Source organism: Schistocerca americana, chromosome 2 (genome assembly GCF_021461395.2).
Source record: "Schistocerca americana isolate TAMUIC-IGC-003095 chromosome 2, iqSchAmer2.1, whole genome shotgun sequence".
In the NCBI taxonomy this organism is placed as follows: domain Eukaryota; kingdom Metazoa; phylum Arthropoda; class Insecta; order Orthoptera; family Acrididae; genus Schistocerca; species Schistocerca americana.
Genome location: NC_060120.1, coordinates 10,961,431 through 10,981,032, shown reverse-complemented (window position 1 = coordinate 10,981,032; position 19,602 = coordinate 10,961,431). Strand labels below are relative to the sequence as shown.

Genomic DNA, 19,602 nt, shown 5'->3' with positions numbered 1-19,602 from the left:
TGTTAATCTTTCTCTTACGAAATTCCACTAATTTGCTTTCATTTCCATTTTTATATTCAAATAGGTCCCTTAGGTATTTTCATCGAAGATTCTGATTGCGTGAAGGCAATCCGGGTCAAAATGTCAATTATTCGCGTAATCAATCCGTACGTCTCCTGAACACAATCGAGAACCGACGCATCGGTGATCAATTAATAATCTCTCTCTCTCTTTTAAAGTCGTACTAAAAAACGGCCACACAGGATAGTCGTAGGTACGCAATCTAGCGTTAGGTTGCATTTTGTCAGTAAATATTACCAACCAACAGTTACAGCATCACTATTATTAATAAGCAAGTTCCTAACACCAGAATCTGCTTCCTGCCTTTTATACAGGTTCCAGATTGATCTTCTGTCCCTCCAAACAAGATTTTTTTCCTTCATTGTTCAGAATAACAATTTCCAATTAACCACGTCAAATGCTTTTTATAAATCTATAAAGGTCAAGTAGGTTTTCCTATTAACTTCAATTCGTTTTTCTAATACCTTCCTCTGAGCTAGTATTGCGTCTCTAGTTCCTTTTCCGGATCTGAAACCAAATTGGTCTTCTCCTAGGTGTTGAGAAAATGTCTTAAACTTCTTCTAGCAAAGTAGGTAATATTATAGAGTGATTGATAATGTTGTTAAACTATTTCATATTATAAATTATGTTTTGCATTATTATAACCAATAGTACATTGTAGGAAGAGTATAAATACTCGGCCTTGAGTACTGTTAGGGCAGATGAGTGTTGGACCCACTAGAGGACAGATCTGTGTGTATAGTTGAGATAAGTTCTTGGTGCATGATTCAGGTTTGGATTTACAATAGAGCAACTCGTGTTGGACATTGTCTAAAACAGTGTATTAGACCAGTGCAGTGACAGATTATTTCGGAGTGTTAAACAGTTTGATTTAATATCGCAAAAGGCAGTATGATATGTGACTTTATATTCGTACTTTGTTGAGTGAGTATAAGTGTTGAACAATGCAATGGACCTCACACACGCATTTCTATCAGATTACTGCATCTGGACTAGTTAATATCACCAGGGTAGTATGTGCTACCATCTGTTAGCTGCGGTAGTAACAACGAGGCTTATTACACCGAAGATTGATCATGAGCTCATAAGAATACAGGTTTTGAAGTGAATAAATCTACATACTTACTTTACTCCAGTTGTGACCTACATCATTGTAGTGAAATCCATTATGGTATCCTGTATTTATTGAACAAGCATATTTTATTTCGTGTATGCAGTCGTCGAGGGAGACTGAAGGCAAGATATTCACAGGTATTTAAACCATTTTTAACCACTCACTAACTGGTGAGACGTTACAGGCTGAATACTGTCTGGCTTTGTTGTGAGTACAAGATGTGGTCTTGGAAGTATATAAATGGGGTAGAGATGAATGGGGAATCATTCAAGCAACAATACAGGCTGCCAATAGGGAAATGAACTGAGATAAGTCACTGTGGCAAAGGGCAGATTTTTATAGCAGAAAAATCTCAGAATTGGTGAAGTCAGTTGGCTGTTCATGTGCTACTATAAAGTGGATCTACAGAAAATGGTTGGATGGTGACATCCCAAGTAGGCAATAAGGTGTTGAATGCCCACACATCATCTCAAAATGAGAAGGTAAACAACTTGGCCACTCTGTAAAGCAGGGCAGGCATTGATCTGTGGCAGATCTGGAGACAGCACAATGTTTGTGGAGGCAAAAGTGCTTTGTACCATACTATTCAGGTCGATCACCGAGGGCGGATATGCCACTCCACTATCCAGGCAAATGGCAGTTTGAAACATGCACGGCATCACTTACACAGATTATTGGAGACAGTGTTATATTATCTGTTGTCGGGGGGCAGTAGTGTGGACTTCCATGAGACCTATGGTAGAGATTGAAGACACCATGATACTAAGGAATACGAGAACATTATTGTGGGTCACGTACATTCCTTCATGTGAGGACAGTGACATCATCCAATCAGATAACTGTCCATGTCACAAGGCCAGAATTGTGCTACTGCGGTTCGAGGTCACCATATTTGTCTAACCTAAACCCGATGGAAATCATCTGGGATACTAGCAGGTGCCAGCTCCACACCCACAAACAACCGACCCATAATTTACAGGAATTGCATGATCTCTGTGTAGACTTCTGGTACCACATACCTCTGAAAACCTAACAAGGACCTGTGAAATGCATGTCTCACAGAATCACTGCTATATTGTGTTCCAAAGATTGACCAACTGCTATAAAGCAGGTGATCATAATGTTTTTGTTCATAGTGTGTAGTCATGATGGTGAATAAATAACTATGTTACATCAATACAAATTGTTTAAAACTCAGAAATTGTCTTTATTGGCATAACAGAAACTATAAATATTTTTCAAGTAAATTATACATCATGATCTTGGAAAATGTTTGGCATACACCATTTAAAAAAATAGGGTGCTCTTTTGCACAACATGTTTTACTGTATACAAAATATTTAAAAACATTCTAATATTTTTAAAATGAGAAAACAAGGCAAATGCTAATTGTGACAAAGAATTATTTATTTGCCAGCATAAAAATCAAATATCAAAACTATCTTTTCAAAATCAGAAACATTTATAAGGAGATTTGTTTTTAATGCTGTAAGATGAAGGTGCTAGAACAATCAATTTGAAATACACTGAAGCGCCAAAGAAACTGGAATAGGGATGCGTATTCAAATACAGAGATATGTAAATAAGCAGAATACGGCACTGCGGTCGGCAGTGCCTATATAAGATAACAAGTGTCTGGTGCCGTTGTTAGATTGGCTACTGTTGCTACAGTGGCAGGTTATCAAGATTTAAGTGAGTTTGAAAGTGGCGTTATAGTCGGTGCACGAGCGATGGGACACAGCATCTCCGAGGTAGCGATGAAGTGGGGATTTTCCCATACAGCCATTTCACAAGTGTATCATGAATATCAGGAATCTGGTAAAACATCAAATCTTCAACATTGCTGCAGCTGGAAAAAGATCCTGCAAAAATGGGACCAACAATGACTGAAGAGAATCAGTCAACATCACAGAAGTGCAACCCTTCTACAAATTGCTGCAGTTTCAATGCTGGGCCATCAATAAGTGTCAGCATGTGAATCATTCAATGAAACATCATTGTTATGTGCTTTCAGAGATGATGGCCCACTCATGTACCCTTGATGACTGCATGACACAAAGCTCTATGCCTTATCCGGGTCTGTCAACACTGACATTGGACTGTTGATGACAGGAAACATGTTGCGTGGTCAGACGAGTCTTGTTTCAAATTGTATCGAGTGGATGGATGTGTATGGGTATGGAGACAACCTCATAAATCCATGGACCTTGCATGTCAGCAGAGGACTGTTCAAGCTGGTGGAGGCTCTGTAATGATGTGGGGCATGTGCAGTTTGAGTGATATGGGATCCCTGATAATGTCTAGATATGACTCTGACAGGTGACACATACGTAAGCATCCTTTCTGATCACATGCATCCGTTCATGTCCATTGTGCATTCCAATGGACATGGGCAATTCCAGCAGGGCAATGGTACACCCCAGACGTCCATGATTGCTACAGAGTGGCTCCAGGAACACTCTTATGAGTTTAAACACTTTCACTGGCCACCAAACTCCCCAGATATGAATATTATTGAGCATATCTGGGATGCTTTGCAACGTGCTGTTCAGAAGAGATCTCCAACCCCTCATACTACGGATTTATGGATAGCCCTGCAGGATTCATGGTGTCAAATCCCTCCAGCACTACATCAGAAATTAGTCAAGTCCATGCAGCATCATGTTGCGGTACTTCTGTGTACTCACGTAGACCCTACATGATATTAGGCAGGTGTACCAGTTTCTTTGGCTCTTCAGTATATAATCTGCACTGTTAGTTGAGAGACGAGCAACTGAAATAATCAGCAGTGTAGGAAAATGAAATCATTATATTACTTATCTAAAAATTTATAGCCCCCAGTTCACTGTTGTAAATTAGAAAGCTAATGGATAATAGGGCTACATTTCCTGAAAAAAAGAAAATAAATTCTTATATGTTTTCTGCAGTAACCCTCACTACACAGACAAAAACACTATACTGTTGATAAAATGAGTCATCAGTTAAAGAGGATGTGTGCAATCACCAGACTATATTTAACAAAAAAGCAGGTAATTCTGTATTTGAATTGCTATACATGAAGTAAGGACATGCTAAGGCTTGGACTCAGTTTTGCTGTAGTTGTTCAGTGGACAATGTCTAACCACATGAATTTGTGTACAATACACATAAACCAACCCTAGCAATTAGTAGAATGAGAGGCAACTTCCAGCAAGAATCCTTGATAAGATACTGACAAAAACTCATTGTAACATCCTTATAAATTGTTCAATGTTGCAATTATGACAATAACAAATTAATTGTACAGTATCTGAGTACACTGTTTCTTTAAATCCTTAACATGCAGTTCATTGCTGCCCTTACTTCTGCAGAATTATGCAGATTGCCCTTACAGATATATACAAAATTCTTAAACCAGTATTTGTTCATTATTTTCAGCACAATAGGCTGATATTGGTTTGTGAGATGTTTCAGCATCTTATAACTGGGTTTCCAAGCCAGTCATAATGGAACTTTGAGAACAGGTGCAGTTTTAATCCAAATGTTAGGAGAACCATCTAGCATCTGCTTGTACAGTTGAAATTTTTGCTCCATGTACTTTGAGTATTACAACACTGTTTCATTAAGAATGAAACAGTCCCAAATTAACATAAGTGGTCATAAAGATTGGCAGTGTTTATCTGACAAATCAGTTCAAAGCAAATACTTCACAGCTTTCTTTTTGTGGAAAGTTAGTGTGTAACACATTTGATTTGTCTACTGATATTGTCATTGTTGTAATGACAGACACTTTTGTACTTAGGCATTTCAGAAGAAAGTAAATGTGTTATTGGTTTTTAGCTTTGTACATACAACTATCTAATAACATATTTTGTCCTTATTTCAGTTGTGTTGGAAAGCAGTTGACATGTATTTTGACTAGAACTAATATAAATATGTCTTCAGTTTCAGCACACATTTTGCTAATCTCATTTCTCAAAGCATAATACTGATTCATACTTAAACATTTGCGCTTGAGGAAGCTCCATTTTCAAGTTAATGAGGATTCTTGTAAGCTTCTTGTGGTAGTCATCCAGTACTAACAAAACTGAGTTCAGAAATACCGTTACGTGCAGCCATGTACTTTTTGTGAGCTGTGAAACAAAACACAAATTAATTCACATATTTGACCTTTTTTGTACTTGCAGATACAGGAAATATTTTAAACCTCTAATAAATCAACTATAACAGTTAAAAACACACGACATGAAAATATTACAAAAGACTGGCCCCTGACGAATGAGGATACTAGTCCTGGTGTAGGGAACTGGTGAACCCATCACCCACTGGGAAACCATTGCAGGCACCCTCCAAAGTACTGGCAGGAAAACTATGTTTAAAGTACAGCAAACTAGAGTAAACGATGTACATGTGCTTGAAATCCTTTTCAGATACTTGAGTGGAATGTTATTAATCAGTGACAAACAGTTACAGAATTGAAAAAATTACAAACAACTGTGGAAGTAGATCTTACCTCTGATAAGACTCTCCAGTTCATTGTGATCATGATAAACAACAAATTCTGTTGGATGTAGTCCTTGGAACATCTTCACTATACTTGGCTTTAGTTTATAGAAGAAAAGTGGCTGTTGTCTTTTGCTGAAGTCATGTGTAAGGCAGTCAATCACCTGTAAGTAGTGGACAACTAAATTTCTTTCATTCTGAGATGAGGTCACTGGTACACTATGCTATCACATTAGGCTAAAACAACATACTTATTGTGATGAACGTAACAGGCAGCATAAAGCACACAATTACTTATCATTTCAACTAGCAAAACCAAGTCCTAACAGGAAATAGGTATTTTACCCTGGGTTTATATTTAATGTGACACATTATAGCTTTAATTGGGTATACATATTCCCATTAAAGTGGCACTTCCTGTGAAGACAAAGTAAAAATAAGAAATTAATTTTATGTGGGAAACTCCTAGACAGAATATAATTAATACAGCAACAAAAGAACAGAGAATGTGTGTGTGTGTGTGTGTGTGTGTGTGTGTGTGTGTGACATCTCTCCCTCTTCTTGTGTGGGCTTTACTCAGTCACATACTGCCACCTTACTTTCAGGTACTGCTAATTAGAATTGTGGTTTTCATGAAAACTTTACTGGGTGCACAACCACATTGGACCACTGTCATATTCACCAATGTTTAAGTCATTGTTCTAAATGTTATTCATTATGGCGGATGTGTACGAAATTCAGATCTAATATATTGAGATTTTATTCTGCCCCTAGTATCAGTTATCAGGCAAATTACTAAACTCAGTTTGTGACTAACTGGATGGACGGCATGGGTACAGGTGGGAATGGAGGTGATGTTATTTACTGACAGTAATTTTTATTTCTATTTCTGTTGTCTGGCATTCGTGAATGAGGAGGATGCTAGTACTGCCACACTAAGTGGGGTTTTCTTGTAACCACTGTCAACCTGTAAAATGACTATTTCTGACAGCTAAAAGACAATGCAAGCCCACATCCATAATTTTACTACATCAGTCATCTCTTGTACTTTTGTCTTAAGGGCTGTGTAGCAAGTATGCAAAATTTTGAAAACAGTATAGTTTTGTTACACACACAGTATGATGTTCTGCCTAAAAGACTTGCTGTGTTGTCCAGTCTGAATGCTTGCCTCATGCTTCATGAAGCATGTTCTAATGACTTGGATATAAGTGAAAAAATACATCGGTGGTCACTGTTATCCTCAAAAAAGCTTTCCTGGGTAATGACCATGTCATCAGAGTTTTATGCTAATGTTTTGGCCATTGCTGCATGTGGCTTTTGTCAGGCTGGTGATCCATTGGCACATTCAGATCTGATATTTCGTTGTCTTTGTAGTATCAATTGCCAAGAATGTTATTGAGCCAGATTTTTGATTGGATGATAGGAGTGAGAAGCCAGGGGTTGATTGTTATTGCTAGCATTCATGAGGCTGCCCCATTGGGGATGATGACAAACAGTGCATTGTCATAGCCACCAACAAGAACTTTGGTAGTAGTAGTAAGAGTACTGTAGTTTATCACTATACTCACCTACTTCTCATCCATCAATATTAGTCAGTAACTCTCAATAAAGGGGAGCTGACCCCACCTCCCACAGAATCTAAAATAGAGTTCAGTAGCAACTGAATAGGGTTAGGATGAAATGTTAGAAAATGAGATCTTTATATTTTGCTGGCCCAATACATTACCCTGATGAATGGCATTTGCAACAACAGCCAAAATAGTAGTCTGTATAGCAACACACCTAGAGAGTCACACGCTCAGACAAATTTTATTGAAGACTAGCAGAGTACGCGGCATGGTCCAGGTACGTATTTATTCCAGTCACCTATTAATCCACCTCCTCCTTCCACCTTTCTCTGTCCACCTTCTCCACCCCTCACTCTCTGTCAATCTCCTTCTGCCCCTCTCTCTGTCCATCTCCTCCTGCCCCTCTCTATCCATCTCCTCCTGCTTCCTCTCTCTGTCAATCTGTTACTCCCCCCTCTGTCCAGCTGCTCCTTCGCTCTCTGTCCATGTTCATCTTCCCCTTCTTATTCCATCTCCTCCTCCATCTCCTCCTCCTCCTCCTCTTCTCTTTGTCACTCTCTTCCTCCCCCTCTCTTTGCCAATCTCCTCCTCCCCCTCTGGCAAGGAAAGCATTTCTGAAGAAGAGAAATTCGTTAACATCAAGTATAGATTTAAGTCTCAGGAAATCTTTTCTGAAAGTATTTCTATGGAGTGTAGCCATGTATGGAAACAAAACATGGACACTAAATAGTTTAGACAAGAAAAGAATAGAAGCTTTCGAAATGTGGTGCTGCAGAAGAATTCCAAAGATTAAATGGGTAGATCACATAACTAATGTAGAGGTACTGAACAGAATTGGGGGGAAGAGGAATTTGTAGCACAACATGACTAAAGGAAGGCATCGGTTGGTAGGACACATCCTGAGGCATCAAGGGATCACCAATTTAGTATTGGAGGGAAGCATGAAGGGTAACAATTGTAAAGGGAGACCAAGAAATTAATACACTAAGCACATTCAGAAGGATGTAGGTTGTAGCAGTTACTTGGAACTGGAGAAGCTTGCACAGGATAGAGTAGCATGGAGAGCTGCATCAAACTCAAAATACAGAGAGTGCTTAATGTCTTTTTGAAAATGCACTGCAGTCAAGCAGATTAAGTGTAATAGAGCCATCTGTTAGGCTTTACAGAAATTGCTATCACGTAAAAGACAGAACGATATAGAAAAAATTTTAAAAACAGCTGTAGAATCCATAAAATATTTGCATGAATGTAACTTTGGTACCACATATCTATGAGATTAGAAGAAAATGATGATTGAAAACTAGAAGCAGGGAAAATATAGCAAAAAATAGAACAATCAAAATTCCGCAAGCAGTGGATTGAAACCATTGAAAAAATTTTTGTTTATTTATTTATTTATTCATCTGTAGACAACTTGTGTTGTATGGATGTCGTCAACTGTATACATGGAATGAGTATATACATAATAGTACTTCTGGTAATACATATTTCTATGGTGCAACTTAATTGTTTGTACACAAAACAAATACACACCAATCTTAGTTACAAATAAATATAAATTTACAAATGTACTCGTGCATGGGTTACACAAAACAAATACACACCAATCTTAATTACAGATAAATATAAATTTACAAAGGTACTCTTGCATGAATTGAGGTAAACACATGTCATTTACAGTATTCTTTGACAGTATAGTAACATTTATCTGCTAAATAACTTTTTGCAGCTTTCCTAAAGGCATGTGTTCCAGTTTCAGCTTTGATCTCCTCTGGAAGTCTATATACATTTTTATTCCATTAAATAATAAACTATTTTGGATTTTTGTTTTGTTTTTTCGTATGAGATGCAAATGGTGGCAGGATCTAGTCCAGTGTTGGTGTATAGTTCTGTTTTGCGTGTACTGGTCAATGTGTTTCTTTATATATATCATAGTCTGAAAGATGTATTCACATGGTACTGTCAAGATTCCCATGGTTTTGAATAAATCAGTACAATGAGCTCTCTTGCTGCTTTTTGTTATTATTCGTACAGCCCTCTTTTGCAGCTTGAAAATTGCTTGTATGTTCTGCACATTTGTACCCCAGAAGGTTATGCCATAACTAATTATTGAATGCACATATGCAAAGTATGTAGTCTTAGCACATGAACTATTACATACTGACATAATTATCCGGAGTGCATAGCAAGCAGTAGCAATTTTCTTTTCTAGTGCTGCAATATGGTCAGTGCAGTTAAGCTGTGAGTCAACATGCATTCCTAGGAATTTTGTGTTTGTGACACAATCTATAAGTTCATCTTTTAACTTTTAGGCCTATGCTATTATGTTTTTTATTTATGTGGAAATTAATACTGTTTGTTTTTTTTAATATTGAGGGTTAATTTGTTGCTTACTACCCACTTGCATACATGATCGAGAGTTTCTTCAGCTTTGTCTCTCAATTTGTCTGGTGACTCATCACTGATAAGGATGCTGCTATAATCTGCAAATAGTATTGCTTTCCCGTATTTGACACTCTGGGGAAAATCATTGATATATATTAGGAGGAGTATTGGCCCTAACACACTTCCCTGAGGGACTCCTATGTTAATATGTTCTGGTTTGGAAATGTGTTTTGTCAATCTGCTGAACTTCGTTTGTGAGATCTCTACACACTGTACCCTATTTTTCAAGTACGATTGAAACCAATTATTTACTGTTCCCCTTATTCCTAGTGCCTCCATTTTGTTTAGTAGTATTTTGTGGTCTACCATGTCAAATGCTTTGCTAAGGTCAAGGAATATGCCTGCTACATGTTCACCTTCGTCAAGTGCTTCTAAGAAAAAATTTGTGAAGCGAGCTACTGCTGAACCTGTGCTTCTTCCTGGCCTGAAACCAAACTGTTCTTTACACAGTAGGTTGTACTTGTTTATGAAATCCATTAGTCTCTTTTTCATTATATTTTCTATTACCTTGGAAAAGGATGAGAGTAATGAGATGGGCCTATAATTTTCTATATTTTCTGGAACACCGTTCTTAAATAGAGGCAGGACTTTTGCACATTTTAAGTATTCTGGGAAGCAGCCTGCAGTGAAAGATTCATTTGTGATGCGTGCCAAAGGATGTTGTATGCTGTCAATGCAGTCCTTCAGTAAGCACACTGGCACTTCATCTAAACCTACTGATGTTTTATTCTTTAGATTCTTCACAACCATCCTTACTTCTTCTGTAGAAGTCGGTAACAGTAACATTGAGTTAGCCATATAGTTCAATTTTTATTCAGGCTGTTTTTTGCCAAACTTTTGCTGTAGCTTGGTAGCAACACTGCTGAAGTACTTATTTACAGTATTTGCTAGTGTATTTGGGTTATGTATAATAGCACCATTATGTTTAATTTGAATGTTTACTGTTTCTAATTTATTACTGTTTGTTTCCTGTTTGGTAACAGTCCAGGCTGCTTTAATTTTATTTTCTGCCTTTTCTATAATACTGTCATTGTGGGCTTTTTTTGCATCTCATAATACTCTTCTGTATATTCTTTTGTATGTGTGGTAGTAGTTTAGAAAACCAGGATCCCTATGGTACTTTTTTAACCTGTTCAGTTGTTTGAGTGTTGCAGAGGATTTCCTTATTCCTTTGGTCACCCAGGTATTTCTTTTGTGTGAGTGTACTGCAGTTTGCACCTGTGGGAATGCTTCATCAAATCTGAGTTTAAATAGTGACATGAATTTAGAAAATTTCTTATTCACACTAGTTTCAGCATACACTTCTTCCCAAGTTATACTGTTTATTTGCTTGGCAAATTATGATCTGTTTGGTTTGGAGAAAACCCTTCTGTATGTGTATTTTAGTTGTATTGTCTATATTTATGTTTAATTTTAGGATTTGACAGGAGTGATCAGAAAGGCCAAGGTTATCTACAACAATTTCACAACTTTCTTTATCTACGTCTGTGATGATGTGATCAATTGTTGATGATGAATTTTTGGCTATCCTCGTGGCTCTGTTAACTAATGGTGATAACTTATAACAGTGCAATATATTCAAGAATGAGTTACAGAATCTATCTGGGTTTTGTTTGTTTATATTTAAGTCTCCACAAATGAGAACCTTCCCTTTAGGATTCGAAGCCATGTCTAGAATCTGGATTAGTTTTGCAGTGAAAGTATCTATATCACCACTGGGTGAATGGTAAATACATATTATAGTTAACCTTTGTGCCTCATCTGTCTTGCTTATCTATATGGCTGATATTTCTATGTGTTTTTCCTCACTTACAGAATTAATATCATTTCTAATTTTATAGGCAATTCCTTGCTTAACATATATACATGATCCACCACCTCTAATGGTGGTTCTACTATAATGACATGCTAGTATATATGAGTTTAAATTTATTAATGTTATTTTAGTTCCTCTACACCAATGTTCAGTAATGCATGTGACTGAACTATTTAAAGTTTGTAGTTCCACTTCTAATTGTTGCGGAACTACAAACTTTAAACAGTTCAGTCACATGCATTACTGAACATTGGTGTAGAGGAATTAAAATAACATTAATAAATTTAAACTCATATATACTAGCATGTCATTATAGTAGAACCACCATTAGAGGTGGTGGATCATGTATATATGTTAAGCAAGTTACATAGTTGTAAGTGTTCATTGAGGATAAGGCCATTGTTCTTAGAAATATGCTTGAAAATCTCCAACTATTTGAGTACATTGAGGCTATGACCTTTCCTTTCCATATGTAAACTGGAAATTTCTTCAGCGGGTTTCAATTTGTGTCCAGAAATTAGAAGATGATCAGCAAAAGTGGTACATTATTGCTTCTTTTTCCCAACAAATGTTCCTTGTACCTGACACTAAAAGACCTTCCAATTTGTCCTATATAATAAACGAGACACGTATCACAAGTGATTTTACACACTCCTGAATAATGTATCTTAACAGTGGACTCGAGATTGTGAATGCAGTGTTTGGAAATTGTTATTGTTCACGGAATAGGCAACTTTGAATCCATATTTCTTAATCAGTAGATGACAAATTTTATACGAAATATGGGCAAAACGTGAAATGAGAAACCATTTTTGTACTGTTACTGTCAGGAATAGTACTGAAGGCTAAAGTGGTCACTTCAGAGGCAGTTTTCACTTTGAACATCTTGTCAGCTAATGTGGGATCATTGCCATTATAAATTGCAAATAGTTTTTATTATGTTCATCTCTTCATTAAGCTTGTCAGGTGACGAACGTACAGAGACTGCACGATGAATGGCTGAATAGAAAAATGGTTTCTTATGGGAATGAGGATGCCCTGAACTAGTGGACACAGTCTGATCTGTGTTAGTGGCTTTCCAAAAAATACAAAAAGAAAGTCTGTCATTGTCAATAGCAATATTTATTAAGCTGAGGGTAGTTATTTTCTAACTCATAAGTGAGGCTGTTTTTTTTTTTTTTCATGAAGTCTATTAAAAATTCAAACAAGCGCTGAATTCCTTCCAGCATATTAATGAAAATATCAGCCAGATGTCTGCCAGTGGGTTACCCACTGCGAGGCCATCAGGCTGGTGGCATAAGTTGTCACTGACTTGAGCACCACAGCTTTAAATTCTGACCATTGCTTTTTAGCAATGCGATTTTAAGTAACCTTTGTGCATCATGAAAAGTCTCATCTTGGTTAATGCGCTTTTTGTCATACTTAATCTTCTAAGTATTATTTTATAGTATTTAACAAAATTTCATTCTGATTAAGACAGCCCTAGTATATATTGAAATCTAGGTCAATGTACCTACCAGTTACATGTAACCGATTGGCTGAATAATCCTATGTTGAAACTAGTATACGGTTGCTGAGTAACAGCTGTGTTCAAAACTGTACGATTTCTACCAGCCCAGGTGTTTAAGGTTGTGTCAAAGCAGTCAAAGTATAAAGATATAAGAAGAAAATGGTTAAACACAGGTATTGCTATTAATTTTAATAAGCATGGTGAAGAAAACGAACTTTTACAGGTTACGTTAAATCCCATGCTAACATCAGACAGTGCATGTAGAATCCAAAACGTTTTCAGTATCTAGTTAAAAAAATTATTTCTGAGAAAATCAGTGCTTTATACAAGAAAAAGAACAGATTAAATGAACAGGCCTATGTTTTGTATCTTGAACTCATTAAAATTTTTCCCATACATTTTAATTTTCTCCTTGATGCATTTTGGGATTTTATTAATGATGGGTTGGATAACTACAAGAATTGTATTGCAGAAAGACTTGAGAAGAAACTGGCTGATCTTAAAAGCTTTTTATCTGTAAAAAAAGCCTGGTCTGAGCAAAAATTTTTCAACAGAATTCTGAATAAGACTGAAATAGATTTTACACCAGAAGAAACTGCCTTGTTGGAAAAAGGACTTAAATACAATGTAATGCCTAACCTGTCGGATAAAAATGTTGTAGAAAATATAATTGTAGATGTAAAAATATGCCTTGATAGCGTCAAAGTAGAAGCTTCTTGACAAATGAGGGTAGCTCATCATGTATGTAGTATTTTTGAGAAACATGCACTTAAGAATTCCTGTCAATGTGATTGTGATAAGAAACTGATTAAAAATATAATTGTTAAGCTAAAAGAAAATGATGCCCTTATAGTGAAGTCTGACAAAGGGAATGCTGTAATCAATGCTACTCAGAACGAATTGATCTAAAACTCTACGATTTTTTGAGGAGAATAATGTTTCCAAACTAGAAGAGATTCTGACCCCCATGATACAAAAAGAAATTAGGCTTGCTGTTAACAGCACTACGCATTTGCTCAAACCATTTCATGAAAATCAGCTTATTAATATGAATCCACAGGCCCAGAATTGCGTTCCCAGTTTAAGCTACATAAAAGTCACCATCTGATACATACGATTGTGAACAGTATGAACAGTGCATGTCATGAGTTAGCAAGCTTTCTTCACGAAAAAATAAACAATCCTTTGTTTTTCAAAAAAATTATTCTGTTGTCAACAGTCAAAATCCAGTCACTAAAATCAAAGATCTGTGGTGTGACCAAGATACTAAGTTGCTTTCATTAGATATTACGAACCTTCATAGTAACATACCTGTTCAAACAAACATTGATATCGTAGAAAAAATTTACGTACTTTTCAAAAAGATATTTCAGATGAGCAAATCACGGACCTAATTCATTTGCTAAGAACAGTACTAAGATACAATTATTTTGTTTTCAATGGCGAATTATACAATCAGCCTAATGGCCTGGCAATGGGTAACCCGCTGGCAGTCATCTTGGCTGATCTTTTCGTTGATTCACTGGAAGAGAAAGTCTTCAATAATTTTTCAGCTGCTGATCTTGGTAGTTTGTCTTATGCTTGGTACGCAGATGACATTTTGATCATATACAGCAGTTCCTGGGAAGGAATTTGACACTTGTCTGAAATTTTAACAGCCTTCATGAAAAAATCAGCTTCACTTGTGAGTTAGAAAATAACAACTGTCAGCATATTTACTTGGACCTCAGTATTGCTATCAACGATGATGGACTTTCTTTCCAGACACAAACCGAAACCCGTTGAAGAAATTTCCACTTTACACAGAGAAAGGAAAGGTCATAGGCTTGATGTACTTGAAGAGCTGGAGATTTTCAAGCAATTTCTGAAAATGATGGCCTTATCGTCAGTGAACAGTTACAATTACGTAACACAAATTTTTTCAATGTTTTCAATTCACTACTAGTGGAATACATTGTAATTCTGTCAGAGACAGCAAAGGACTTGGAAGAGCAGTTGAATGGAATGGACAGTGTCTTGAAAGGAGGATATAAGATGAACACCAACAAAAGCAAAACAAGGATAATGGAATGTAGTCTAATTAAATCGGGTGATGCTCAGGGAATTAGATTAGGAAATGAGACACTTAAAGTAGTAAAGGAGTTTTGCTATTTGGGGAGCAAAATAACTGATGATGGTCGAAGTAGAGAGGATATAAAATGTAGACTGGCAATGGCAAGGAAAGCGTTTCTGAAGAAGAGAAATTTGTTAACATCGAGTATAGATTTAAGTGTCAGGAAGTCATTTCTGAAAGCATTTGTATGGAGTGTAGCCATGTATGAAAGTGAAACATGGACGATAAATAGTTTGGACAAGAAGAGAATAGAAGCTATCGAAATGTGGTGCTACAGAAGAATGCTGAAGATTAGATGGGTAGATCACATAACTAATGAGGAAGTATTGAATACGATTGGGGAGAAGAGAAGTTTGTGGCACAACTTGACCAGAAGAAGGGATCGGTTGGTAGGACATGTTCTGAGGCATCAAGGGAGCACCAATTTAGTATTGGAGGGCAGCGTGGAGGGTAAAAATCGTAGAGGGAGACCAAGAGATGAATACACTAAGCAGATTCAGAAGCATGTAGGTTGCAGTAGGTACTGGGAGATGAAAAAGCTTACACAGTATAGAGTAGCATGGAGAGCTGCATCAAACCAGTCTCAGGACTGAAGACCACAAAAACAACAACTAGTGGAATTTTGAATCTTCTGTTTTTTACTATATTTTCTGTGCTTCTGATTTTCAAACATAATTTTCTTCTAATCTCATAGATATGTGCTCACTGAAGTTACCTTCATGCAAATATTTTGTGGATTCTACACCCATTTTTGAAATTTTTCTTATATTATTCTCTCCTGTACCTAATAGTAATTTCTGTAAAGCCTAAAATATGGCACTATTATACTTAATCTGCTTGACTATTGTACACTTTCAAAGAGACATTAAGCTCTCATTGTATTTAGTTTTTAAAATTGACTGTATTTTTTCTAATTATTCCTGTTATAATGTTTCAAATGGGCACAGTTAGTGTCCGCATCTGATAGGTGGTGCAACTCATATTGTTTTCTTGCATGCAGTGTAAGCCATTGGGCAGTCTGATGTTCCAGGGCATAGATGGAAAAGGCTAGAATGTTTTATTTTACTTTTGACTTGAGCATAGCTGCTCTAAATTCTGACCATTGCTTTTTAGCAATGTAATTTTATTAAAGTAACTTTTATGTGCCATGAAAATTGTTGTCTTGGTTAATGTGTTTTTTGTCATACCTAATGTTCTTTGTAATATGTCATAGGATTTAGCAAAATTTCATTCTGATGAAGACACCCTAATAGGTGTCGAAACCTAGGTTAGTATACCTACCAGTTATGTGCAACTGGTTGGCTGTACAATCCCATGTTGAGGCTCTTATATCTGTTAAGTCATGATGATGAGCATGCTCAGCAGCTAAACTGTGAGTGCCCCCATGGTGTACAATTCTTCTGTGTCAAAGGCAAAATTTCAGGTGTTGCCAGCAGACACATTTAAGAATTACAAAAACGATTCCTAGCTCTGACAATTGTTAGTGCCTTCCTCAGGCTGGAACCTAGGAACCTAAAGGTCCAGTTACATTAATCTCAATCTGGGACTTCCCCTCCATTCCAGCTTTTCCCAACTTGTCCCTCTTTACTCCCTAATAAAGGAACAAACAATTTTGAAAGTTAAGTAATATTTATTCCATTTTTAAATGGAGGTTGCACTAAGAATTTTGCCTTCTGAAAGTAATCATAAATGGCTAGCCAGTTTGTATCCTGGTATATTTACAACTGTTCCAAGCAGAATTTAATTTTGAATGCAGGATATGCTCATCGTGGTTAGCACTTATTATCGTATGACCTTTAGTGCTCGTTCTCAAAGAACCTCGAACCCAGGTGAATACACTTGGCTACCCTCAGATTTGTTTGTACGCATGAGACACTTGCTCCCATAACATGTGCACATTGTCACTGATTGTGGAATACAGCAATACCATGAAATGTCCCCAGTGCCAAAAATCTGAGGAATTCTGGTCATGCGAATAAGAAGGCCATACTACTAGACAGCCTGGACTAAACCATTGCCTATCAATCATTTGTGTTAGGTACTCCCATGTGAGGTGCAGAAACTGAGGTGCTTCCCCAGTTTGCAACATCCACATGTATTCATTTTTATGAAAGAATAATATTCTCCAGTAGTATGGTTAATTTGTTGGACACAAACTGGTGATAAACAACACCCAATAATTTACCAGTATCTGGTATGGTGCTGAGTGTGTTACCACAATTTCTGCCCATAGCTGATACCAAAGTGAATCTAGTGCCTCACTTCCATGATTGCTTGAGGATTTATGTACATTTTCTCTCATGTGGTTACTGCTATTTTACGTCACGCATAATTAAAATACAAACTGTGAACTATGTCTCTTTGTTTTTAGAAATGTAACCAGTGAAAGTATAATATAATTTATTACCTTGGCTGCAGTGTAGTCTGATACAAATATATGTGAACAATTAATTACAACAGGCATATCATTCCTCATGCTTTGCTTCACTACCAAGTTGCGTACATATTCAACAGAAGGAAAAATAAGACACCTATCTGGAGTAAGTTCTAGATAGTCAGTGCCCTCTGGAGTCTGAAATGAATAAGAAATTTATCATTAATGAGAATCTTAATAGTCTGTTAAAATACTACAAGTAATTATTCATGAAAAAAATGACTGTCTTTATAGAAAGTACAAGAGTTATCACTTTTTGGTACAATATTTTCTTGTGCTAATTATTGGATAGATGAAAGTAAATGCAAATGGAAGAAAATGTTAAATTCACCAGACATAAATTGAGGTTGGTAAATCTGAATTGGAGCTTTGGAGAACAAATGTTATCTACAATAAAATCTTGCTTTGCATCACACACCAGAGCATCATTTACACCATATTTTTTCATTTCCATCCCTCCCTTTCTGACATCCAAAATCCTCAAAATCCATCTATTTCACTGTCCCATTAACCTTCTGCTTGTGTTCCTTTTATAGTATTTTCTTCTTTGAGTAGAATAGAATAGAAACGCTATTGTCACATAACATGTCATATATGATCAGATCAGTTTAAAGCTACTTCTAATAGTAAGTATGCAGAATAATTACAGGTATTTTGTAATTTTAAGTACCAAAATATGATTTAAAAGAATCATGTTGAAAATAAAGTAAAATTAAGAATAAGTATTTACTTAAAGTACTTTTTCGGAATAAAATGTAACATCAGGCACAGTTATTTGTGACAGTCAGTCATAACTTCTTCTACACTGTAATAACATTTACTTGCTAGGTATTTTTTTAAATGATGTCCAAATTCTTCTGGTTCATAATTTTTAAATTTTTCACAGACTTTATTTCCCAGCCTCATACCCATATAGTGAGGTGTCTTCCCCAACAGTTTTAGCCTATGAGTTGGTAACTTATACAGATATTTGTTTCTTGTTTCATAATCATGCTGAAAAAGGTTATCATCAAAATGTTGTGAGTCTTATTTAGAAAACTTAATTGTCTCATAGATGTAGAGATCAGGACCAGTTGTAAGATCAAGGGCCTTGAACAGAGGTCTGCACGATTGTCTTTTTTCTGCACCTGCCATTGCTCTAATGATTTTTTTCTGTAGCCTAAAGACTCTCTGTAAGTTTGTTTTCTCTGGTCCCCAAAAAATTATACCATATCTAATCACAGATACAAAATATGCAGGAATACAACTTTTTTGACTGGTCTTTCTATTATACTGCTTATAACATTCATTGCAAATATTAGACTACTTAGATGGTGACACATGGCATGTACATAGTCTGTCCATGATAAATTCTTGTTCAGCATTACAGTTAGAAATTTGGTACAGTTTGTGGTGGCCAGGTGGTTGTCCTCATAAGGTATTTCTAGTATATCCTGTACATCTTGTTTTGTGGTAAAGTGAATGATTTGTGTCTTTGTTAGATTTAATTTCAGTCCATTATTTCTCTCCCAGGCCTCAATTTCCGCCAGAGACTGCTGAAGATGACTAATCAAATTTTCACTTTTCTTGCAACAGACTATTGCTGTAGAGTCATTCACATAAAGAATAGTGTCTGAATTTATGTTAGTCGGTAGGTCATTTATATACTGTAATACAAGAATAATATTGGACCAAGGATAGATCTTTGTGGCACACCTTGTTCCGCCTTTTTCCAACCTGAGAAGAATCTCTTACCAGTTTCTTCTATTGCTATTCTTTGTTTTCTGTTTAATAAGTAAGATGACATTCATCTCAGTGAGTTTTCACTAAAACCATATTGTTATACTGAGTTCCTCTTCCACCTGTTTCGCTCCATTTCCTATGACTTTTAGCTGTGTTAAGTATCATTACAGCTCTTATTGTATTGTTACATTAGAGTCTTTGTCTATACTAATACAGGTTGCGCGTGAAAAATTAGGCGTTGAAGTGACCATGGCAGACATTGACAGGAGCCATCGGGTGGGACGAAAATTACCAGGTGCCACCAAACCTCGTCCAATAATAATTAAATTTGTCTCGTA

At 36.4% G+C, this 19,602-nt stretch overlaps 1 protein-coding gene across 1 annotated transcript in view; it reads right to left on the bottom strand.

Annotated features, from left to right (window-relative positions):
• Window positions 1–5,221: 5,221 nt before the first annotated feature.
• LOC124596622 (sodium-independent sulfate anion transporter-like) overlaps window positions 5,222–19,602 on the bottom strand; it is a 66,929-nt gene continuing 52,548 nt past the window's right edge. The window contains exons 9-11 of the mRNA XM_047135848.1: window positions 17,516–17,680; window positions 5,667–5,820; window positions 5,222–5,286 (exon numbers count right to left, since the gene is read on the bottom strand). Coding sequence (XP_046991804.1) covers window positions 5,222–5,286; window positions 5,667–5,820; window positions 17,516–17,680 — 384 coding nt within the window. The remainder of the gene's footprint in view (window positions 5,287–5,666; window positions 5,821–17,515; window positions 17,681–19,602) is intronic.